Source organism: Caloenas nicobarica, chromosome 2 (assembly GCF_036013445.1).
Source record: "Caloenas nicobarica isolate bCalNic1 chromosome 2, bCalNic1.hap1, whole genome shotgun sequence".
In the NCBI taxonomy this organism is placed as follows: domain Eukaryota; kingdom Metazoa; phylum Chordata; class Aves; order Columbiformes; family Columbidae; genus Caloenas; species Caloenas nicobarica.
In genome coordinates this window covers 57,345,573-57,369,756 of record NC_088246.1, presented here as the reverse complement: position 1 = coordinate 57,369,756, position 24,184 = coordinate 57,345,573, and the positions used below count along the sequence as shown (strand labels likewise).

Below are 24,184 nucleotides of genomic sequence, written 5' to 3'. Positions count from 1 at the left end.
ACTGGTCCTACATGTGGACAAAGGAACAAAAAACCACCTCTCCCTAAAATACATACACACCTTTCCCTCAGGACAATGTATCTGTCTTATTGCTTGGCTAATCTCATCTCCAATATGTCAGTCTCACCCCATGCAGCTCTGGCAAGAGTAAACCTTCCACTCTGACCTCCTGCTTGCCACCTTTTGTTGGCTACAGTTCTGAATAACTGAAAAACACCTAGGACTGGAATAAATCCTGTTTGGACAAATCAAAAAGAACTTATGTTTTTGGTTGGATACTGTCAACTAAATGACACCAGCTTACACTTAGCAGCTTTCATTATTCCCTTAGACTATGAAATGCTACATATCTGCTAACATCTGTTCCTGCCAGTTATGTGTCAGAAGATGGAACCCAGAGTGAGGAAAGCAGCAGTGAAGTGTTACAGCAGGCATGACCCCACTCCTTCCACAGCCATAACTGGCTCAGCCACAAACAAACAAAGGCTATTCTGGAAAGCGTGGTCCTGTGTCATGACACCAAGCTGGGAGGAGTGGCTGACATGCCAGAGGGCTGTGCTGCCATCCAGTGAGATCTGGACAGGCTAGAGAGTTGGGCAGGGAAAAATTTAATGAAATATAATAAGGGAAAATGTAGAGTCTTACATCTGGGCAGGAACAACCCCAGGTTCCAGTATAGGTTGGGGAATGACCTATTAGAGAGCAGTGTAGGGGAAAGGGACCTGGGGGTCCTGGTGGACAGCAGGATGACCATGAGCCAGCACTGTGCCCTTGTGGCCAAGAAGGCCAATGGCATCCTGGGGTGTATTAGAAGGGGTGTGGTTAGTAGGTCGAGAGAGGTTCTCCTTCCCCTCTACTCTGCCCTGGTGAGACCTCATCTGGAATATTGTGTCCAGTTCTGGGCCCCTCAGTTCAAGAAGGACAGGGAACTGCTGGAGAGAGTCCAGCGCAGGGCAACAAAGATGATTAAGGGAGTGGAACATCTCCCTTATGAGGAAAGCCTGAGGGAGCTGGGTCTCCTTAGCTTGGAGGAGACTGAGGGGTGACCTCATTAATATTTATAAATATATAAAGGGTGGGTGTCATGAGGATGGAGCCAGGCTCTTCTCACTGACAACCAACAGTAAGACAAGGGGTAATGGGTTCAAGCTGGAACAACAGAGGTTCCAGTTAAATTTGAGAAGAAACTTCTTCTCAGTCAGGGTGACGAACACTGGAACAGGCTGCCCAGGGAGGTTGTGGAGTCTCCTTCTCTGGAGACATTCAAAACCCGCCTGGACGCCTTCCTGTGTAACCTCATCTGGGTGTTCCTGCTCTGGCAGGGGGATTTGACTAGATGATCTTTTGAGATCCCTTCCAATCCCTAACATTCTGTGATTCTGTGATTCTGTGTCCTCCACTTCCATATGTCCTACTGCCCACGTTGCCACTTCTGCAACCCTGACACAAGCCAAGCTACAGGGAGGTACCCACTAAAAACCAAGCTGTGGAAAGCCAGGGAACAGTTCTCTGTCAGCACAGCTCCCCAAACCAGGACAGCGCAGGAGCAGATACACTCAAGTGCCAAGGAAACATGGGGTTAGACTTGCAGTTTTGGCAGCCAAAAGCTATTAGACTGGCTGAGCCGTAGTAGCAAACGGTGCTGTTTCTATATTGAAATCCCAACCTAAAATTGAAAAGTCTTGATTTCAAATGCAAAGGTGCTACAGTGCAGGTAAAACCCAAGTGCAAATCCACAGCGAGGTGCTGTAACTGCACCACTGAAGTGCAACAATGCACAGCAGAGGGCTGAGTTGCCCCTTTCTGCAGAAGACCCATAACATTGTATGCTGCTCTTTGTAGTTTTGCAAGCATTGAGCTTCCAGACTCCCTACCAGCAACAGCTGCAAAGAATCAGCTTTCAATCCTTACCAAATTAACAGATTTCCAGGCATTACATTTGAATTTGTTATTTCACTCAAGAAATCATGGTGCACTTGGGGGGGGCAGGGAGTAAAGTCTTTCTGTATCCCTTTAAGACAGAAAATTATTGTGTGTACTGACAACAGCAAGAAACACTCAACCTTCTGCCTGGTACAGAAAAAGTGTAAATACTACATAGCAAGCACTCAAAACCAGGAATATCACTGAGTATCTCATACAGCAGCACTGTGGAGAGATCCAGGCAGATTCTGTTAAGAGCCATGGAAACAGCCAGGTGACTGTGTCTTTCCTTGTAAATATCCTTTGTATCTAATCAACATTGGTTTCAAAAATGGCATTGGTTTCTTTGTCTTCCAAAAGAGAAGCAGCAAAAAGCAGAAGGCAGATTTCCCTAGGAAATGCTTTATTTAACATGTGAATGTTTTCCCTTTGTTTTTTAAAAAAAGTTATTTACAAAACCAGCGTAGCACATTAACATAAAAGTTATTCAGTGTACTGTACACAGATGTCCAAACCCAAGGTAGATCCTGATTTCTAATTCTTGACTGCTATGATGTATCAGTGAGAAGCATTTCCCACTGCACGCTACAGAAAAAGCATCTGACTGCAACACCATATGACATGACACACGATTAAAGAGTTCCCAAAAGTTCACAGGTTTTCCATATAAACGTTGAGTGAAAACAAAACAAGGAAAACATTCTTGAAAAACACGATCTTTCTTGCTGTAGTAACTGGTTTTGTGAGCATTAGTTCTATAGCATCAATTTTGAACAAACCAAGACGGACGTTTCCTGGCTCTTTCAATGATCCTCTTGCCCTTGTCATTTTCTGTGGGCTCTTCTCCATCATAAAGGACGACAGTCTCTACGGTAGGAGTATTAAATGGTCCTTCCTCCTTTTTACGTATTTCCATCCGTATCAGTCGAGTTTCTGCTTTGACCTTTGCATAACAATAACCACAAAGGACATGCTTCTGTTTCAGATTTCCACACTCAGGGCAAACATCTATGTTCCTCTGAAAAACAGTGAAAAATAGTAAATTTTCTAATTTGAACAATAACAACAAAAGAAACAGAGAACAACAACAAATTACTAAAAAGGTTAAACGAAATACCATACAAATTCAACTGCCTCTTCAAAACTTATTCATCTATGTATTCTACAATGTACTGCTACATCAAATACCTTCTACTAAAAACAGCCTATGAAGTCAATACCTAAATCATTATGCCTGTTGATGGTTAGAAGACTGAAGACCTATCAACTCAATGAGATGCACAGAAAGTATAAAGCTTTTCCTACTAGCTCTTCAGCTAAAATTCCTGTTTTGTTGTTTTGCACTTAAACTGTCACTTTTTATTTAACCACCAACTACAGTCACACGTTATGAATGTACCTGTTACAAAGTATTTTGAAGACTGCAATGTGATTTAAGTTTATAAACAAGTTCCAGAAAGCTTTTGGAATCAGTATTGACCACTACAATGACTCTCTAAAACAGGGGTATTAAACTCATTTTCACCAGGGGACACATCAGCCTCGCGGTTGCCTTCAAAAGACTGAATGTAATTTCAGGACTCTGTAAATGTAACTACTCCTACATTTATACAGTCCTAAAATTACATTCGGCCCTTTGAAGGCAACCGCAAGGCTGATGTGGACCCAGTGAAAATGAGTTTGACACCCCTGCCCTAAAACAAGTGAGATGAAAAACGATTTGCATAAATCTTACTCAAGCAGTGAATAAGGTGACAAGCCTGTAGAACTTTGGTGATTACCTTGACTTTTATAAGCTTGTTGGGATTTCTTCGCCTGCAGCGGTTCACTTCAATGGTGCGCCTCTTCTTTGGCGCGGCCATCCACAAGATGCTGTCTAAGAGGCTGGGTGTCTCGTTACTTTCTCTAGCATCGCTCGCTGGCTCTGGCAGAAAAGCTGGAGCTTGGACAGCTAGTGCTGGTCCTGAATAAAAAAAAAAATAATAAGTCCGCAGCTGGAATATTGTGTCGCATCTGGAATATTGTGCCCAGTTTTGGGCCCCTCGGTTCAAGGACAGGGAACTGCTGGAGAGAGTCCAGCACAGGGCAATGAAGATGATGAAGGGAGTGGAGCATCTCCCTTATGAGGAAAGGCTGAGGGAGCTGGGTCTCTTTACCTTGGACAGGAGGAGACTGAGGGGTGACCTCATTAATGGTTATAAATATGTAGGGTGGGTGTCACAAGGATGGAGCCAGGCTCTTCTTGGTGACAACCAATGATAGGACAAGGGGTAATGGGTATAAACTGGAACACAGGAGATTCCATTTAAATATGAGAAGAAACTTCTTCTCAGTGAGGGTGACGGAACACTGGAACAGGCTGCCCAGGGAGGTTGTGGAGTCTCCTTCTCTGGAGACATTCCAAACCCGCCTGGACGCCTTCCTGTGTAACCTCATCTGGGTGTTCCTGCTCCGGCGGGGGGATTGGACTAGACGATCTTTTGAGGTCCCTTCCAATCCCTGACATTCTGTGATTCTGTGAAATACGGCACAGCTGCCATTGACACCCTCAAAGCGAGGAGGCAGGAGCGGCCGGCGCGCCCCTCGCCCCGCTCCCTCACCAGCCCCTCCCGCCGCCGTTCCTCGGTACAAAAGGCCCCGCAGCCGCGGTGCCGCCCTCTCCTTCAGCCGGGAGGGAGCAGGCCGGTACCTACCCCAGGGCGGGCTCTGGTCCCCGGCGAAACCCGGCAAGAAGCCGCGCTCCAGCCGCCCCCAGCAGCGCTGGAGGAGCCCGCGAAGCCGCGGCAGCGGAGAGAAAACCATCACCAGAGCCGCCATCGTCCCACACGGCCCCGCCAAGGCCTCGGGAGATGGCAGGGCGGTCGCTGGCCCGGGGGCGCACTGGGCATGTGCACCTGCCGCCGAGCCTGCTGGGAAACCGAGTGCTCTGAGGAGGTCTCTGCATAAGCGGGATGGAAACCTGGACTCCACGTCCCAGCATTCCTGGCGCTACCAGGAGGGTGGGGCGGTGAGCCGCACACTCAAGGACTTCAACTCCCAGCATGCCTCACAGCGTTCATCTTCGCCAATCGTGTCCCTCTCAGGCTCCGGTCTTCTCTACCTCCTGGCCAATCAGCGTGCTAGTTGTGCCCTCGTGCAGGAAGCGGCGGGGGCGACTACGCCTGCGCAGAGGGAGCCGTTGGGGAGCGGAGCGGGCTGTTCCAAGATGGCGGAGCGCGGCTATAGCTTCTCCCTCACTACGTTCAGGTGCTCCTGGCGCAGAGGGCTGCGGGCCTGGGGTCTCGGCGGGCGGGCTGGAGGGGCAAGGGCGGGACGGCGCACAGCCTAGGCGGAGCGGCCTTCCGGCGGCGGGGCAGGACGGAGTGAGGACTTTGCAGAGTCATCGCGTCCCCGGCGAGTCCGGGCCTGCGAGGGCTGTGGGGCGGCGGTGGCCGGACCCGGGCAGAAGGGGTGGGCGTGGGGGAAGCGACGGGGGTCAGGCGGCTTGCCTTCGGGGGCAAAGAGTTGCCGGCAGCCCCGGGGCAGTCGCCACCTCTGTCCTCTCTCGGTGCCATGAGTCAGGTCACTCTAGGGCCACCCTGGGGTCTGTCTTGTCACGGGTAGCGCCTTATAGCGAGTGCTTGGGGCAACAGTTCAGGAGACTTAGGGTCCACACAAACTTTAGGCTGAGTAGTGATTTTGTAATGCTGATATGACTGGAAATGCGTGATGATCGTTGAACTGCGGTATCTTGAGAGCGTGTTTCAGAACAAGCTTTGCAGATGTGGGAATGAAAAGAAGCTTTTGGCTGAGTTTTATGTGCTTTGTTTCCCTTCATGCTGCACTTTGAAGGCCATGCTTTCCTAGCACTTCGTGTCGTGTGCAGCCAAGATGTAGGATGATTGCATGCACAGAATGAATGTGCTGTTGGAGTGATAGCTATTAAAGTGGTGCTCTAATACCTATCCTTAACATTAATCCAGACAAAAGGGAAATAGTTTGCTTTTTTTTTTTCTTAAATGAAGCTGTTAAGGTATCCTGAATTATATTATACACGTGCAAAAAGAAAAACTGAATGTAGGAATCTCTCTACTGCTTTTGGTAAAGTGGCCCCTTAATGTTGGAGGAGAGTAATGCTGTGTAATCGCCAAGTAGGTTACTGAAGGCTTGTTGTAGTTAAGCAAATGAAGCAGTTCCCAGTCTAAAACTAGGAAGAGAATCATATTGGGTGGATGCAGCCAAACATGCCTGCTTTACTTAGCTGGGTTGAATTCTTTATTAGCTCTTGGAAGTGGTTTCCTAATGAGGTTAGAAACTTTTTGTACTATACAGAACCACTACATGCTCTGAAATTTCAAGCCATTTGATTTTATGCTCATGCAGAAAAGAATACAACTACTTACACTTTCCCTCATTTGCCTTTTCCCTATACTGAGAATTATTTATTTTTGTTTGTGCTTTTAACATATTTTCCTAATGTTCTGCATATTTTAATTGCTGGCACAGAAAAATATTATTCTGCTTTGTTGGTATTTTGTAATGGAGGAGCTGCAATTATTACTTTGTCACCTGCATTTACTCCGTGTAGAAATAACTCCACTAAGTGATTATTGCTTGCTTCGTTTTTTGTAACTCCTCTAAGCACTGAGTTACATAATTTTCTGTTCTCTATCTATTAGAACAGCCATGTCTGAAATACAGCCCAGAGAACAGATCCCATTTGCAAAGTCATTTGTTCAGTGAGTGACCGGCTCTGCACTGTCCCCTTCCCTGAGGACCGAGGGTGGATTCCTCCACCCATACCCCATTCTGGATGAGTTACTGTGTCAGCCTGACACCCACTGCTCTGTTTTGATGATTCTGTGTTCATTACCAGAGCGACGTGGATCATTAGAACAAAATGCAGGAATACCTGGGGATGGAATGGGAGCTGCTTCTATCTGGTGCCATTGGCATGAGGCATGCTTTTCACTCAAAAAGAGCAGCAGCGTTTTGCTCTTACCTTTCAGCAGTGAACATCACTGTCTAGAAAACTTTTGCAAACCAAGCATATAATGCCATTTCAGTCAAAAGTCATGACATGCTCGGAAGAGTTTTCCCACTGAGTGGAAAACTTGTTTTAAATGGTATGAAGTTGGAGAACAGGCTTGTTCTCTTTCAATCTTTATCCCAGTCACTGCTCCCTATCCAAAACGCGTTAGCTTTTGCCAGAGCTGTAGGCAGGTACTGTGTGAGTGTCCCAGTAGCACTGTGCAGCAGTGAATTTTGTGCTGAACTGGCCCAGTTCTTTTAGCAGCTGGTGTGAATCTTCAGACCGGTGAGGTTTTTTAAAATTCGGATTAGAATAGGCTGATGCTAGGTGTAAAGAGGATTAAAAAAAGCAAGTTATTGTCAGATTGCTGTGGGAAAGATTCAAGCACATCGGAATTATGTTAGGCTTACTTTTGCATTTTCCTTTTCAGTCCTTCTGGAAAACTTGTTCAGATTGAATATGCTTTGGCTGCAGTGGCTGCAGGAGCTCCATCGGTTGGAATTAAAGGTATGTTCAGAACATAACTACTTTAGTGAAATATTCAGGATTCTGAGTATCATTTGAGATACTTAAAGTAGTTTGGACTATGTAATGGGTCTGTCTTTGTCTTGCCTTCCACTACGTATTTTGTTTTTCTTTCAGTGGATTTTCACACATTTAGTTTCATATTTCCTTTTTTTTTCCTACAACTCCATTATAAAGAAGGAAGAGAGCATACAGCTTCATGCTAGGAGAAGAAAATTGCTTGGGTGATTTTGGAGACACTCAGATGGTAGAAATAGACATCTTCATTTTTGAGTGTTCCTGTCCCTTAAGTAAATAACTCCAGCTGTGTGTCCATTTATATAGAAATTACACATGAAGTTACTTCAACTGCTCAATTATTAATATGTTCTTCATTATCCTTAGAATGAGATTACTTAAAATGAGAAACAATGTGTTGGGTGGATTAATCAAAATATCTCTGTTTAATATGATCGTAAACTTGAAGGGTTTTTAAAAAAGGGAGGAGCAAAATTCTTTGTAGTCTGATAAACTTGTTCTGTGTTTTGACTGCTCTCCATAATTTTAATCTAATATATATATTAAAAAAAATTGTTCCTTTCCAGCTGCAAATGGAGTGGTGTTGGCAACTGAGAAGAAGCAGAAATCTATTCTTTATGATGAAAGGAGTGTCCATAAAGTAGAACCAATTACCAAACATATAGGTTTAGTGTACAGTGGTATGGGTCCAGATTACAGGTATGAAAAGATTTTTGTTTGGTCGCCATTTAGATGTATTTTCATACAAGAAATGTAGGAAACAGAAACAGATAGCAGTCAGCTGTTTCTTTCTAAGTGTACAGAATGTTATTATATTGTGTTACACTGTATACGAAGTTCACTTTAAGTTTTTCTTAGTATATTCAATACCTTGTCAAATAACATTCTATCTAAAGAATGAGTAGGAAATGAACAGCAGTGTAATTCAACCGTAGTTTCAGTTTGTTTCAGGGGTTACTTGGTAAAGATAACTCAGCACAGTCTGTGTTTTCTTACATTGGTGTTATGCCAGATGTATAATTCCTTATTATAGTATTTATTATGAGTTTTCAGTTCTAGTTGAAATTTCTTTGACATAATGATTTTGGTGTGGTGTTTTGTTTTTTGTTTGTGGGGTTTTTTGTTCGTTTGTTTGTTTTAGAGTACTTGTGCACAGAGCTCGGAAGCTGGCCCAGCAGTATTTCTTGGTTTATCATGAGCCCATTCCAACAGCTCAGCTAGTACAGAGAATTGCTTCTGTGATGCAGGAATACACGCAATCTGGGTATGTGGTTTTCTGAATTTGGAGAAAGATTATGTTGTTTAAAAGTAAGGAATAAAAACTACCTGGTGATAGAATTTTCTGTGTCAGAAAGGCTATTAGTTTTTGAAAGGAGAATGCCCACAGAAAGGGGGCCAGCGGTAGGAGCAGTGACTGCCAGTGGGTGAGATCGGGTCTTCAGATGTTGCATATATGTCAGGCAAGGCAGCATACTTTTGGTTTTGTATTGTTGGTTGTCTAGTTGATCCTGATCACAGCTCTGGGCTGGTGGGAAGCATTTTGGGGAAGGTTAACACATCCAAAATAATTTAGTTGCCTTTGGTTTCCACTGAATAAATTTCACGTATCAACTGTGATTTTTCTTTCTTTTTTCTTTTTTCTTTTTTTTTTTTTTTTCCCCCCCCTCCTGCAGTGGTGTTCGTCCATTTGGTGTATCACTGCTAATATGTGGCTGGAACGAAGGGCGGCCCTATTTGTTTCAGTCAGATCCATCTGTAAGTATCTTACGTTCATAAATTCTACTGCTTTTCTAAAACATCCAAAAGTTTGTGCGCTCATGAAATACTTTCAATGGTGAGAAGAATGCAGAGCTAGAACGAAAGATCCCTTAATGTAACTTCAGAAGTCAGAATGAGTCAATTTCAGTAGGTACATGCAGCAAGCCTGGATCATTCTGTGCTTACCTGCTCCTGTACTGCTTGAGGGATGGCAGCTGTGTTTGAGGGAGATCTCCATCCCTTTTCATGCCTTCCCACCTCGTTGGTTGTGCCAGCAAGAGTGGCATTCTGCAACAGGTACCCTGAAAAAAAGAGTTGACCACTTATCCTGCTGAAATAGTTGTTTCCTAAACTGGATGGGAGTTAGGCCAAAATCTCTTGTATTGTGACATGTAATGCATGTGCTTTAGTATTTAATGACAGTGGTTAATTTAAGTGAATTTGTTTGCTATGTTTGCACTGCACCTCTGAAAAACTACCATTTGATGCATGTGTGAGTTATAACTTCAAACAAAAAGTTCGGTCACTGTAGTGTTCATGGATAAGCTTCAGAAATTTGATTTATAAAACTACCTGATGCTCAAATGTAAAAAGTGCAGATGCCTTGTGTAAGGCAGCTTGATTGAGGCGTGGAACTGCTGATGGTATTTGTGCCGGAGGAAAGAATAGAAGTGATGGCTAAATATCCTCTTAGTCGCTAAATCAGATGGCTGGTTTGCAACAAGTTGCTTACATTATGTGATTTGAAAAAAGAATACATGGAGTGATCCTTGGGAAAGATCTCACTGTATTCATTCTCAAGGGCAAACATACTATTTCTGTTTAGGGAATCCCAAATCAAGACTATGCTAATGACTTACTAAATTCATCTTTCAAAGTAGTGAGAGAATGGATGAAAACAGGTGGGGCCCTATACAGATGTTTTGTATATTTTCACAGCGTATGTTTCCATATCAAGTTAGTCTGAATGTGATCCAAAATAGTCTCCTATATTCTCAGAACATTCAGTATTTTCATAATTGCTTGTGTACTTTTTACTAAGTAATTGAATACATAATCCTTGACTACGTTACACAAAACATTTCAATAGATTGTTGCTTTTACAGGGAGCTTACTTTGCATGGAAAGCAACAGCAATGGGAAAAAACTATGTCAATGGGAAAACATTCCTTGAGAAAAGGTAATGTATTTGATACCTGTCTTAAAGGATAATCTGTTTGTTCAGGTTCCATGTAAAACAGCCAGATAAAAAAATGCATGCTTTTAGATTAGCAGAAGAAAGTTTTAAAATACTTAAAATATTATGCTTCCAGTTTACTTATTTATATATGTACAGGAAATTTGCTTTATTTAAACTCCAACTTTTGTGTTTATGGAAAATTTATTTCAGTGCAATAAAGATTTCTGTTCAATGTATTTGCAGAAATCTTGTTCAGTACTGTGTCAGTAGGAAAAGTAGTGAAATACTTTTTTTTTTTACAAGTAATAACTTCGACTGTTAATATCACAGTGCTTACAAATAATATTTGTATGAGAAATAGGAAGATTTTAGTAGTGTTTGGGTTTTTAGGATTTGGAAAGATCTTTTTCTCATGCTGAAATACATGAACTTCTGTTTACAGATACAATGAAGATTTGGAGCTTGAAGATGCCATTCACACAGCTATCTTAACACTAAAGGTTAGCAAAATGTTTAATAAATGAGTTTCTTACTGTTTTGACATCATTGATATGATGAATCAAACTGTCCTTTCTTTAATAGGAGAGCTTTGAAGGGCAGATGACAGAAGACAACATTGAAGTTGGCATCTGTAATGAAGCTGGTTTTAGGAGGCTCACTCCGACTGAGGTTAAGGACTACTTGGCTGCAATAGCCTAGTAGAAAGTGAGCAAGACTGTGTGATACACACAAAGGTCTTTTTAATTTTGGCTACTTCAATGTTTTTGTTTGCAGTTTTTGCATACTTATTTCTACATGGTTTGTCTGAGAGATTTTTTAAATATCATGCAACAGTCCTAATATTGTAATACATGGAATCTTATTACAGATAATTCTTTCCCGTGGTACATGAAATCTTTGTACACAAAATACTGTACAAAATGTAAAGTTACAATGACAGCTTGAAAAAGGCTAAAGAATAAAATTTGAAGGCCACTGTTTTGGGGGAAGGGGTGTGTGTGTGTCTTTTTAATCATAGCTTGTGTATCTACATAAAGCTGAGATATCAGTATCTTTATTGTTGAGGAAACAGTTTTCCACATACATATCAGCCATGATGAACTCACATTAGACCTTCTTTTGGTTAACTTAAATTTTGAGTGGACGGGATAATTTTTTCACTTTGGAATGTTGTTTAAATTTTAAGTAACTTCCAAAAATGGTTTTATCTGGTGTAAAAGATCATGTTCTTTTTCTTTGTGGAAGTACAGTCTTCCATTTTGGGTGTGAACTTGAGCATCTCAGTTCTGACCCTCTTGCTCTTTGTGTCTCACGAACTTGTTTTATATTACGTGGGTTATTTTCGTGGCCCTAGAAATTGCACTTTTTCAACCCTGAAATATTGTTAGAAATAATGGAAGCAATATCTTACTGAAAACTAAAGGCCTTTATCACCATCAATAAAAATCAATAGTATTTACAAAGTAAAATGAGAATATGTAATGTGATTACTTTATCCCTTCCATTGCACTGAAGTATTTTCCAACTTGCAAGATAACTCTAAAGGTGCAGTAATGAAAAGAGCACTTAATTTATGCCTCACAACTTTTACAGGTGCAGAACTAGATGTTTGAATATTACTGTGTGTGAGTGTATGTATTGACATTTGTTACATGTGTAGAGTCGTTCAGGTTACATAGAAACACGAAATTTACTGCAAAAGAAATAGAATAAATATACGTTCTTTTTTTCAGCAGGAATAATCTGGTCTGCAGCCATTTAAGTTCCTGTTTGCAGATTTTATTTTTTTAAAGCAGTCTGACCATTAAAATGTTGATAATGAATGAGGAGCAATAGCTGGATCACTGTGCTTGTACATAGGGCTAAGCAAGTATGGGAGCAGCCTGACAGGTTACATGTCAGCCAGTCATAACTAACGAAGAAAATATAAAGTATGAGTTAGTCTGCAGAAAGTAGTGTGCCAGCTAATGGATCTGTTCTTTCCAATGTCTGTCTTCTGATGTTATCATTAGGTAAATAAGAATTTCTGAAGCATGCCATAAATGAAGTTTTATTTCCTAATGTCAGAAATAAAAGCTGTGTCCAAACAGTTCAGTAAGACTTACTCCAGATCACTTTTTAAGTATTTTACTCTGAAAACCAATCCATACTCTGATTCTTCTTCTAGAGAAAATGAACAAGTAGGAACTGAAACTGGAGACTTTGACTTTATACTACTGTATCTTCAATTTAGAATATTTATACACATTCATTCAGGTTTTTTAATGGTATATAAATATTCAAAGGAGTTTTCTATATAAAAGAATGCAGGTAGACACTTCAGAAAATGGTCAGCATGAATTGCAATAGCTTAATTGCCTCCTCACTAGAAATGGTTGATTAGCAAAGAACACCCTATGAACAGTAGTTGAAACCAAAGCAAGTTTCAAATAAATTATGCTATCTCCCTAGATTATAACAATGGGGCAAACAAATGTTTCAAGGTTTGGGGGATGTGGTTTGGTTTTATTTGTTTGGTTTTAGTAATTGAACAACTTCCATCTGTAGTGTTAATTTTACAGGTAGTGAAGGGAGGTGAAAAAACCAGTATCTTCATTCTTTTCCTTTGGTTTAATAAATGTAGTAACTGTTCTGCACATCGTACAGAAACTATTGTGCTGTCCTTCAGATACCTGATAACTGGTATAAATGTCAAGGGGGTTTTGCCCTCTTCCCCCTGCCCTCTTAGGAGGACAGACAACCACTACCACATGGTGTGTACTTCAGAAGTGGTGCTGGTTTTACTTTGTGTTGTTACAGACCAACATTGTAAATGGGTGGCAACATGAAGTTAGTACATTTGTCAGATGTTCTGAATGGCTTCTTGTACCAAGTTGCCTCAGTCAGGGCTTTTATGAATACAAACTGTTTGAATTAGTAAAGTGATGTGTGATTTGATTATTATTAATTGGTGGCACCTTTTGAGAACAAAGAGAAGTGTGCCTTAGGCTGAGAATGCTGTCACTAGGCTGTCAAAGCACTATACATTAGTATATAGTCTTTTATGACAAAAGAACTTCAAAATGACAATCAGTTGCAACTTCCTTTTCAGAATGCTTTCCTCAGGCTGACTCTGTGAGGGATCATTTCATAGCCTCTGTCGTTTCCGTGGTAATATTTAATTGCTCCAGGCCTTGTGTGAAATTAGAAGGGTAGGTCTATACCATAGCCTGATGGTTTATTGTCAGTTTTTCACTTTGAGCTGCCAAATTGGTAGTTAGAAAGATGCGTTTTACACCGTTAAGAACTGAGTCCTAAAGCTCCCTGATATACTTAAGCCCTACAGAAAATCAAATGCCATGGGACTTGCTGTAATTTGGAAGGAATATGTGTAATATTTTGAACTCAGGCTTTATTTACAATATTAGATAATTTCCTTAGGGGTAGGCAGATAGACCTTGATATTATGCTGTTCTAACGGGGAAGGTGGTGTGACTTGGAGTGTGGGTTAGTTGGTTGGTTGGGTTTTTTTAAACTGCTTACTCCTACACTGAAGAAAATCATTGCCATACTCAGATGACCGCATGTCTAGAATAGTATCTAAACTTATCTAGTATTTAAAGGGTACCTTTAAACTGGAGGGAGCTAATTTGCATCTTTTTTCCATTCTAAATCCCTGGAATTTAAGAAGAAGTAACTTGAATTTGAAGATGTATTTTTCAAATAAAATAACTTCAGGAGTGACAGATACTAGTGCAATGGAGTAGCAAATCATACGGTGGTTGTTGTCATTTTCAAAAAGTGCAATTATGGTTTTTTAGCTAATTAGCTTTGTTTATATTTTGTAAAACAACTCACTGCATAAAATGGGGTCAAGGGGGAATAAAGTGGACAAACACTGTTCATTTGTGAGAAATGACAAATTACAAGCTTGATTTCTTAAGATGACCATGAAGTATGATTTTGCTTCATTTATCCTGTTCCTAATACAGTCACCTGAAAGAAGAGATGCTGGTCACTCGAAGTAGATAATGTTCTTTGATTTACATGTCCTGGAAGATGATCTGCCCTGAGAAACCCGGGATAATGTGACACTGACAAGAACACAGAATTTCCTTGGGCTTTATTTAACTGGTAGGATCAGTACCTAGGAACGTAGGGTCCTTCTACATGCTATGAGGCTATTACTTGAAGTAGCTTCCAATGCGATAGAGGATATAGGCATAGTAAGGCCTTTACAACTCACTTTAACTTAGTATTGCTTTGCAGCACCTTGTGAAATTGAGGTGAGTTGAACCTGAGTGGACACCAAGTGCCCACCAAAGCTGCTCTATCACTCCCCTCTTCACCTGGACAGGGGAAAGTATAGAGTGAAAGGCTTATGGGTCGAGATAAGCACAGGGAGAGATCACTCACCAATTGCTGTCATGGGCAAAACAGAAATTAAATGTATTACCAATCAGATTAGGATAACAAGAAACAAAACGAAATCCTAAACACCTTTTCCTCACCCTTCCCTTCTTCCCAGGATTAACTTTACTCCTGATTTTTCTGCTTTCTCCTGCTGTGTGATGCAGGGGGACAGGGAATGGGGGTTGTGGTCAGTTCATCACACATTGTCTCTGCTGCTCCTTCCTCCTCAGGGGAGGACTCCTCACCTTCTTTCCCTGCTCCAGCGTGGGGTCCCTCCCCTGGGAGACAGTTTGCCATGAACTTCTCCAGCATGAGTCCTTCCTCCCATGAGCTCCAGTTCTTCATGAACTGCTCCAGCTTAGGTCCCTTCCACAGGGTACACAGGTTCTGCTGGCAGCCTGCTCCAGTGTGGGCTTCCCACAGGGTCACGGCCTCCTTTGGGCATCCACCTACTCCAGCATGGGGGCTTCCATGGGCTGCAGGTGGATCTCTGCTCCACTGTGGTCCTCCGGGGGACAGTGGGGACCTCCATAGGGACAGCTGGCCTCACTGTGGGCTGCATCACAGGTTGCAGGGGAACCTCTGCTCTGGCCCCTGAAGCATCTTCTCCCCCTCCTTCTTTGCTGACCTCAGTGTCTGCAGGGTTGTTTCTCACACATATTCCCACTCCTGTCTTCTGACTGCTGTTAGTGTTGCATATTTCCCTCCCACCCCTTTTCTTAACTATGTTATCCCTGAGGCACAACCACCATCACCGATGGCCTCAGCCTTGGCCAGCGGCAGGTCCATCTTGGAGCCAGCTGGCATTGGCTCTAATGGGCATGGGGGCAGCTTCTCATAGAAGCCACCCCTGTAGCCTCCCTGCTACCAAAACCTTTCCACGCAAACCCAGTAGAGAAATCATTTAGACTAGTAGAACTATTACTCACTGTAGGAACCAGCAATTAATTTCATCACCAGTAGCAGGTGCAGAGATGGCAAATCTCTCTTACGCCATTCACAAGTATCGCAGCAGCCTGGAAGGACGCTGGAGGCTACGGGTATGTCTGCTCTGAACATGCCTGGGGTAGTGTTTGGAAGCAGGCGGCAACTCAGGGCAAGCAGAGGGCACTTATATTGGGCACCAAGCAGTTTAATAAGGTTCCTTTTTATTACCTGAACTTCACGGACCCAACATCCACTGAGCCGTGGCTGCCGCTTCTCTGAGGTTCAAGCCCACAGCTGACTTGTCTCTGGCCCTTCTGACCTAATGCGATGTCATTGCTCCTTTCAGGGCTTTCGGGCACAAAATAAGCACTTGTTTGGGGGCCGCCCTGGCTCTGACTCGGGCGCGCCGCGCCTGAGAGCCAGCCCGGGGGGGCTGCGGCCGGCGAGGCGGGAGCGGCGGCTTGGCTGTCCCCGCCCGGTGGCCGCGGGGGAGGTGCTGGGCCGGCCCGGGCTGCGTCCTGCTGCTGCCCGGGGCTAAGGCTGCTGCCGCCGGGCTGTGAGTATGGGCTGCGCGGGAAGGCGGCGGCGGGGCAGCGGGGCCCGGGAGCGCCCGCTGAGGCGCGCCCGGGGGCGGCGAGGCGGGCCCGGGGCTGGCGCACCCCGAGAGTGACTGGGGTGCAGGGAGCCAAGTACCGCGGCACCCCGGAGCTGCCGGGGAAGGTGTGGCGGCTAAACACGAGGGAAGGGGTCGCGGCCGGGGCTCCGCGGCCGCCGGCGCCGCCGAGAGGGGCTTGGGGGCAAGCGCCGAGGGCACCCTGCCCTCACCCAACATGGCGCCGCCACCTGCCCGGCGCCGCTCTCACGTGATCCCGGAGCGGCGCTGAGGCGGCTGAGGCGGCGGCGGGCGGCCGGCTTTTTCCGCCGCTCCCTGCCGGGGGAACACGGAGGTGGTGGGGGGAGAGCGGCAGAGCGGCGCAGGGTTGCGGCGGTGGCCCTGAGGGACGCCTTTTAATGGCGGGCGTGGGGACGGTGTCCCGGCCGGGCTGCGCATGCGCGGCGCGCTGAGGCGGCGCTGGGCGGGCCGTGGGGCCCGTGTGGCTCCAGGCGCTGCGTGGAGGGCTTACTTTTTTTCCTCACATCATTTTTTAAGGAGTAGTTCTTCTCCTGAGGCCTTGCGGTTGGCAGTGAGGCCGCCTGTCACTCGCCGTTGTCGTGCTGACAGAGCAGCTGGGTTTGTGGGCGTGCTCTCACTGGAAAACTCGGAGTAAGCTTGGTCTCAAGGCCTTTTTATGTTCGTAGAAGTTGCAGCTGCTGTGATGGGAGGTGCCCGAGTAGGTTTACTTATTGCTTCCCATGTAAGAGTAAACTTGAGGCTCGCTTTCAGCTGAAGCTGCACTTGTCTTGCCCTTCAGCACCAGTTTGGTTCAACATGCGGCTTAGGTAAGAATTACAGGAGTGTGTGTTTATACTTGTAGATGGGAGTCAAAATGGATTAATTTTGCTATTTGTAGTTGCTGTTTACTGTATGTCATCAAAACGGTATTGTTTGCCGTGGTATTGGATCCTACATTTTTTGAAGCCAGCCCACATTCAGTTAAGTAATTCCAACCAGATTTTCCTCAGAAAGACATGCTAAAGCAATATGGATGTGAAGGAATAGATTTGCTGGGTACAACACAGTAAATCTCCAGCAGAACTAGAAAACATGGAGATCTCCAGACCCTCCTGGCTCTAGAGTTACAAATTGTCTGTCGTGATGCTGTGTAATGTTGAAACTTTGCTGGGGGTTGTTAGGGGCTCATGTGCAGTATAAGTTGGAAGCTGGAGAAGACAGAGCTGTGCTACCCATAATTGTAAAATATAACGGGCTGCTTCTGTGCTGTGTTAAAATACTTGCTGGGAGCCAGACTTCTTAGTTTTTATGTATGTCTGTAAGCATGGTGGGTAGCTTTTATATTTTAATGGTAACTGTAGTGAGAGGGAGAGGCAAGATTTGCTTATGGCATTAACAGGATTTCTAACTTTGCTCTGGATGGCAACTTTTGCAAATGAGCTGTGAGAGTTGGGATGTCTCTAAGTGACCAGCCTAGTGAAGGGCTCACCTGTCGGGGTGGGGAGGCAGAAACCACATACTCGTAAGGTGTGTGTAGAGACTTGAATGCTGCTATTCTCCCTTGCTGAGAACTGAGATCTTTGGGGCTGTAGGTTGGATCCCCAGAGGTGAAGGAAAGGAATTGAACTCTTCAGTAGGACTTGTGCTGAGGTTCCCGATGCTTATGCTTTACAATATTGGTAGCGGTTGCACTAAATCTACTACAAAACTCCAGTGTATACTGTTGCAAAGACCTCTTTCTGACTGTCTTTATTCTTGACCATGCCATAACAATCTTCTCTCTTGCTTTTACTTGATAGGAATAATGTTTCCAACATGTCTGTGCAGTCGCTGCTTTGTGAAAGAATTGCTGTTGCCAAAGAATTGATCAAGAGAGCGGAAGCCCTTTCGAAGTCCCAGAAAAGGAGAATAGAAGGTGGGGCAAAACTGTGTGGCAAACTGAAGGCTGAGCTAAACTTCTTACACAAGGTAGAGGCAGGGAAGGTGGCCGTTAAAGAATCCCATCTGCAGAGTACAAACCTTACCCATCTCCAAGCCATTATTCAGTCAGCAGAGAACCTGGAGGACATTGTCAGTGTCCTCCACGTCTTTGCTTATGAGGACAGGTTTGGAGACAAACAGACGCTGGTGGTAGATGTTGTTGCAAATGGAGGTCACACGTGGGTGAAGGCCATTGGTCGGAAGGCTGAGGCCCTGCATAACATCTGGCTGGGGAGAGGCCAGTATGGTGACAAAAGTGTTATTGAGCAGGCAGAGGACTTCCTGCAAGCAAGCCGTCAGCAGCCAGTGGAGTACAGCAATCCCCATATAATCTTTGCATTCTACAATGGCGTGTCCAGTCCTGTGGCAGAGAGGCTCACAGAGATGGGAATATCTGTACGAGGAGACATCGTTGCTGTGAACTCACTGGCAGAGCCATCTACTGAAAACCAGCACCTTAACGCCAGTGAATCAGATGAAGAAGGCCCCGAACTCCTGCAGGTGACCAGAGTAGACCGGGGGAATTTAGTGGCCAGCATTGCTTTTCCCACACAGATCAAAGTAAATGTGTGCAATAGAGTTAACTTGGACATCACTACCTTAATAACTTACGTCTCTGCTCTGAGCTATGGTGGCTGCTACTTCATCTTCAAAGAAAAAGTGCTAACAGAGCAAGCGGCTCAAGAAAGGAGGGAGAGAGTCCTGCCTCAGCTGGAGGAGTTCATGGAGGGGAAAGAGCTCTTTGCCTGTGAATCTGCTGTCAGAGATTTTCAGTCCATCTTGGAAACGCTGGGAGGACCTGGAGAGAAAGAACGAGCTGCGTTGCTTGTTAAAAGAATTAATGTGGTGCCAGATCAGCCATCTGACCGTGCCTTAGGACTAGTGGCTAGTTCAAAAATCAATAGCCGTTCTCTTACCATTTTTGGGACAGGAGACACTTTAAAAGCCATCACCATGACGGCAAATAGTGGTTTTGTGAGGGCAGCGGCTAACCAGGGGGTCAAGTTCAGTGTTTTTGTCCATCAGCCACGAGCGCTGACAGAAAGCAAAGAACCTCTTGCCACACCTTTACCAAAGAGCTGTCCACCTGATGATGGACTATAAGTCGTTAAATGAGTTAGTCAATGAAATATTGCAGGTGCCACTGCAGTGGAGGCATGTGGAGAAACTGAAGAATCGAAATTATACGGTTTTGGGTGTGTATCAGTGGAAACAGCAACTGTGGCAGTGGAAGCTTCCCCGAGGGATTGGCAATATCTTTACTCAATTCTTGCTTTTTTGTTGAGCTGACCATTAATTTATTCATTAAGGTAATAAGATTTCAGTGAAAATTTTTAACTGGCTTACAGTGTATTGATTGTATCCATCGCTATTAAAAAGTTCAGTTAATGCACAGTTGCTGTTGTGCCCTTATGATTTTTGTCCTCTTCAGAGAGATTAAATTTAGCACCTTAGGATAGACTTGAGACTTGACTTCTATGGAGCTTAAATCTTTCTTTCACCTATCCTATAAAACTGAATTTTTTGTTGATTCAAAGATACCTTGTGTAGAGACCTGTGCCTGTTTGGGTGTATGCTGTTTCCTGAGGACATGACTGGTAGCCATGAATAGAAACCAACTTAAGCCTTCCTTCTTTTACTGAAAGGAACCTCTGTATGTTACACCCCATGTTAGACTGAATTGGGCAACGGCTTTAAAATTACCAGAAAAATCAGTTGAAATTGGAGTTTATTGTCACTAATGTGTTGTGACTCTTGGGCCAAACTGGACAGCCAGTGGTAGCAGACCAAGGAGGCAAATCTGCTTAACCTTTTGCCTTAGCTGAAGCGCAAAGTCTTGCTGGGTGCAAAACCCAGCCTGAGGCTTTGGATAACAGAATTCTCTTAAAGTGAGCCAGCACCTAGGTAATTTTTGACACTAGCGAGCTCTCTGCTGAGGACTCTCAGTGAACTTGCATTTGGCTTTGTTGCTTGTGGATTACCAGAAACAAAGCCTCACCGAGATCCTAGAGCATTGGCATGGTGGAGGAAGAGGTTTGTGGGTTATGTTGTTAATTGCTAGTTTGCTCTATAGCAGAGAGAAGCTTTTTCACTAGTGCCGTAGTTGCTGGTTTTACTCAAAGTGTAGAAAAATCAACAGGTTTTTTGTTTGTTTGTTTTCAGGAGAGTTGTTGTTTTACAAGTCTTTCTAATGTTTTTCTGTATGCTGCAATAACAGCATTTGCTCTTTGATATTAATTTGCATCAGGTTCCTGGTGGAAAATTTTGAGATGTCAGAGTGAACCTCTTGGCCCTGAGCTATACATTTTAACAGGTCAGTGAAAGAGACACCCACTAAATATTTTATAGGCTATTGTTCAACAAGATAGTGTTATTATGCAGCTTATAGTTTGGAAAAAGAATATTCGCTTGTCACTCTGCTATAAACTTCTTCCTACGGTTCAAAGTAGCTGCAGTGCTGCCCTTAGCCGTAGTCTCTACCTGTTCTGTTTCCAATAGTCTGCTGTACTCCGGCACTAGTGTAAAGATGCTGGCATGCCAGCAGAACCACTCTGCATCCCTCTTCCACCTGAATATGCTTAACCTCAAGGAGCAAAAATGTGCTTTTTGCTCTGCTCTGGTCTTGCTCTGCATGTGGAGTAACCTGTTAGGAGTTGTCACCACTATCCACATGCTGTATATATTTACCTGTAACTTTTAGCAATGTGGAGGGCAGTCTGTTCTTCACCTGCCCCTTATTTCTGCTGGTTGCTGAGGTAGTTCATGGGGTTAAGATAGGTGGAAATGGCTTTTGTTTTTTGCTGTTTCAGCATCCAGTCTTTTACCTGCCAGCTTCACAGGTCTCCCTTAGTGAGTTGTTCTAACAAAACACCCTGTCTGACCCTGTGTAACAAAATCTTATGGCAGGATACATCCCCCACTGTATCTATTAATTTTCCTGAAAGTTCTTCGGAAGGGAAGGGAGGACCAACTCAATGAAACAACATAAATAATGTGTTGGCTGTGCTGCAGAAATGCAAGTCTACCTCTGTAGTTAACAGCACAAGCTTCTCCGTACAGGGGCTTAGGGAGACAGTGCTTTATCATGGTATGATGGATTTACCAGAGCACAACCACACGTTTGAAATGTTACAGAGTTATCAATGGCTAGAAGGAAAGGTGCCTTTTTCTGCCGTGAGAGCTCTTACTGTGGCTGCCTGTGTGATGTCTTTCCTCTGCAGTAGGCGTGGGAATAGAGATAGGAGAGGCTGGCTGTGGAGAATAAGAACTGCCTGTCTCAAAACTGGGTTTCTGTTTGGTGTGAGAAGTCCTGAAAGAAGGTACAAGAAGCCTCCTAGTGAATAATCTATGAACGAGCAACCTGCAAGAAATAACTTTTGTTTGCAACTCAGAGCTTTACAAGGTGAAGCCCCAACAGACAGTTTACTACTTATCTGTAATTAATCTGTTTCACAATCTTACAGGATATACTTAAAGTGCATGGTAATGGTGCACATACATGATAATTAATTATGGCCTTTTAAGAACTAATCTTTTGTATTGTTTAAGTTACTTTTAATTTGCTTGCAGCCTTTCTACCCTGATGAGGGGTTTGAATGAGTAAATGGGAGAAGCTGCTTCATTCCACTCCTTGCTGTGACTCAAATAGATGGATTTCCATCATTTTTCTTGCTGTATCCCATTCAGTACTCTTGAATATCCTCTTCGGCACCTTCTGAAGGGGTTTCTCCAAACCACAGATGAGAGGGCAGTGGCCTGCAATCTTACGTGGTAGGTGACCCAGAGATAGTAGTGAAAAGCAGGTGGCCCTTGTATTGCCTGGATTAGAAGTGGGTGAGCTCTGTTTGCTGTATTTCTTTGCTTGTGCTGCTGCCGAGCTAGGTGACTTGTTTTGTAGTGATAGTTTTGTGTGAACACTAAACGCAACTCTATTTAAAAGTTTCTGTGTCTGGAGCCCTCGTGTGGTGATTTTCTTCATTTACCAGTCATTTTTGCCCAATAGCGGATTTGTTACCAAATAAATTTTCTTTCTCTTACCAGTTTCTACCAATCATATGTGTAATATTTTAGGAATACAGTCTGTGTGCCACCATGCAATTTGAGCGATTTTTGTTATTTTGTATCTCCCTGTTACATGGTGCCATAAAAAGCTCAAAATGTGGATGTTCTACATTTTTGTTTTTTAAAAGCTATTTTTAGCTTCAGTGGGTTTCTGGCTTACTGGTCAAATGGAAGTGTGATGCTGATAGACTGTAAGAATTGCTTTATGAGATGAAACCTGAAACTGCATGCTGGCTTGGAACCAAAATGTGTTTTGATTGTAATATTTGGTGGCTTTCTTATTGCCTTCCAGGATATTGGTGATCTGCACATATAAACCAGTGTTCTGGTTTGCTGTGTTTAGAGAGCTGCTACTTAATTTTACAAAAGGGGCATTAGACCTTGGACTTCCCTTATTTATGACTTTGCAAATGAGTAAGCAGAAGATACCAAATTATATCTGAAATTAAGTTGAAAAAAAACAGAAATCCAAGACTGCTTATCTTGTGTTCCAGTGTCACACAACTGCTTTGTCTACACTAACTACACCAGGCACTCAAGGATATAGACACATCTCACTTGCTGAAATGGATTTTGTTTCGTTTCTTTTTTTTTCATGAAATTTTTCAGCATTAAGTTATTAGGCAGAGATGAATTCCTAAGCTGTTTTGGAGACCCTTGTTGTTCTGGCACTTTTGATTTATTTTACATTATCTCCGTATGGTTCTGTTGTCTCTGAGGAAAGCCAGCATCTCTGTTCTGTGCAGCACCCAGCCTGCCCTCTTTGCTGCAATGCTAAGAATACCAAGAAACAAATGCTGTGATTGATGCCAGGCAGTAGAAAGCACTTGGATATTAAGAAAGAAAGAAATAGGTAAGTTAAGTTGTCAATAAATTCATGGTTTTAACTTGTCTTCTACATTTTTGTTAAAAGCAAACTTATTTTTCGACACAGCTGTGTATGTTCTTTACCTACTGTTGTTCTGGCTGACAAAATTTGCAGATAAATGACTTGTTTGTCATTGTACCTGCAAGCCATGAAAACACTCAGAGGTAGTTTGGCCTGTTGTAGCCACAGCGGTGTAAAAATGTTATTCTTTGGTAGATTAATGGGCTAAATAGTGCTTTATATTTCAAACTGTCCCCCTGCTCTGATGGCACCTTCAGCAGACTTAAAGCAGTCTTCTGGAGCCTATACAAAAACACTTTCACAACCCTGTTCCTAGTTCATGAAAACTGACTGCAGGCTTGGTCACAACAGTAAAAAAGCAAGAAAACACAAGCATCAGTTGCTTGAAATAACTTTGAGAGGAGACCTAGGAGAAAAATACGTTAAAATCTTTTTTGTTCAAGTGGAGCAAAGAAAGGATTTACAATGATGACAGAGCATATAGTTGCAGTGACATTCTTTATTTTGGATTGTTGTGAAAGCAAAACAGCACAGGTCACCTGTTACCTAATTAACCTGGTAAAGTAAGCAAGAATTAGACAGGATTCTTGGACTGAAGGCTGTGGTTACTGTTTTCCTGTAAGCTGTAGTTTTAGGAACTGCTCCACTGACCAGCTTGCTGCAGTCAGCGTTTTTGTGTTCTTTTGTGGTGAAGTCAACTCTGCAGGTATCTGTGGTTGTTGCTTTTCCATCAAGGTCTAATGTTGCTGTTTATTCTAGAATGAAAAACAAAGAGTGAAAGTAGAACGATTACACTGATTGACAGAACTGCTTGGAATTGCAACTGTGAGGCTTTGCAAATTGTTTCCTATGAACACTGTGGAAATTAAGATTGTTCCTACATAAATGATTGTAAAGAATAAGAAA

At 43.4% G+C, this 24,184-nt stretch overlaps 3 protein-coding genes and 1 long non-coding RNA gene across 6 annotated transcripts; 2 read left to right on the top strand and 2 right to left on the bottom strand.

Moving 5' to 3' along the window:
• Positions 1 to 2,318: 2,318 nt before the first annotated feature.
• On the bottom strand, positions 2,319 to 4,785 carry MRPL32 (mitochondrial ribosomal protein L32). Its single transcript, XM_065629663.1, has 3 exons — positions 4,617 to 4,785; positions 3,705 to 3,886; positions 2,319 to 2,941 (listed from the first exon to the last, which is right to left on the bottom strand). The coding sequence occupies exons 1-3, from the start codon at positions 4,738 to 4,740 to the stop codon at positions 2,687 to 2,689; spliced, it is 561 nt and encodes a 186-aa protein (XP_065485735.1). The 5' UTR covers positions 4,741 to 4,785; the 3' UTR covers positions 2,319 to 2,686.
• Positions 4,786 to 5,076: 291 nt separating this feature from the next.
• PSMA2 (proteasome 20S subunit alpha 2) lies at positions 5,077 to 14,277 on the top strand. Its single transcript, XM_065628229.1, has 8 exons — positions 5,077 to 5,169; positions 7,365 to 7,441; positions 8,044 to 8,176; positions 8,619 to 8,741; positions 9,151 to 9,232; positions 10,342 to 10,415; positions 10,858 to 10,915; positions 10,998 to 14,277. The coding sequence occupies exons 1-8, from the start codon at positions 5,129 to 5,131 to the stop codon at positions 11,112 to 11,114; spliced, it is 705 nt and encodes a 234-aa protein (XP_065484301.1). The 5' UTR covers positions 5,077 to 5,128; the 3' UTR covers positions 11,115 to 14,277.
• Positions 9,161 to 16,206, bottom strand: LOC135985184 (uncharacterized). Its single transcript, XR_010605762.1, has 3 exons — positions 15,963 to 16,206; positions 9,422 to 9,537; positions 9,161 to 9,328 (listed from the first exon to the last, which is right to left on the bottom strand). It is a non-coding gene; the product is annotated as an uncharacterized LOC135985184 (long non-coding RNA).
• On the top strand, positions 15,812 to 19,725 carry C2H7orf25 (chromosome 2 C7orf25 homolog). Of its 3 annotated transcripts, none has more exons than XM_065628227.1 (2): positions 15,812 to 15,847; positions 18,147 to 19,725. In XM_065628227.1, the coding sequence occupies exon 2, from the start codon at positions 18,163 to 18,165 to the stop codon at positions 19,429 to 19,431; it is 1,269 nt and encodes a 422-aa protein (XP_065484299.1). In that variant the 5' UTR covers positions 15,812 to 15,847; positions 18,147 to 18,162; the 3' UTR covers positions 19,432 to 19,725. The 3 variants fall into 3 exon arrangements, with proteins under 3 accessions (XP_065484299.1, XP_065484300.1, XP_065484298.1); XM_065628228.1 differs by lacking the exon at positions 15,812 to 15,847 and adding an exon at positions 16,179 to 16,290; XM_065628226.1 differs by lacking the exon at positions 15,812 to 15,847 and adding an exon at positions 16,714 to 17,174.
• Positions 19,726 to 24,184: the final 4,459 nt, after the last annotated feature.

Excerpts from the sequence above, each read along its gene's own strand:
- MRPL32 (XM_065629663.1), bottom strand. The coding sequence starts at position 4,740 with ATGGCGGCTCTGGTGATGGTTTTCTCTCCGCTGCCGCGGCTTCGCGGG. Across the intron at positions 3,887-4,616 it reads GGACCAGAGCCCGCCCTGGG|GACCAGCACTAGCTGTCCAA; the intron begins GTAGGTACCGGC and ends TTTTTTATTCAG. Across the intron at positions 2,942-3,704 it reads ACAAGCTTATAAAAGTCAAG|AGGAACATAGATGTTTGCCC; the intron begins GTAATCACCAAA and ends ACTGTTTTTCAG.
- PSMA2 (XM_065628229.1), top strand. The coding sequence starts at position 5,129 with ATGGCGGAGCGCGGCTATAGCTTCTCCCTCACTACGTTCAG. Across the intron at positions 5,170-7,364 it reads TTCTCCCTCACTACGTTCAG|TCCTTCTGGAAAACTTGTTC; the intron begins GTGCTCCTGGCG and ends TTTCCTTTTCAG. Across the intron at positions 8,177-8,618 it reads GGTATGGGTCCAGATTACAG|AGTACTTGTGCACAGAGCTC; the intron begins GTATGAAAAGAT and ends TGTTTGTTTTAG.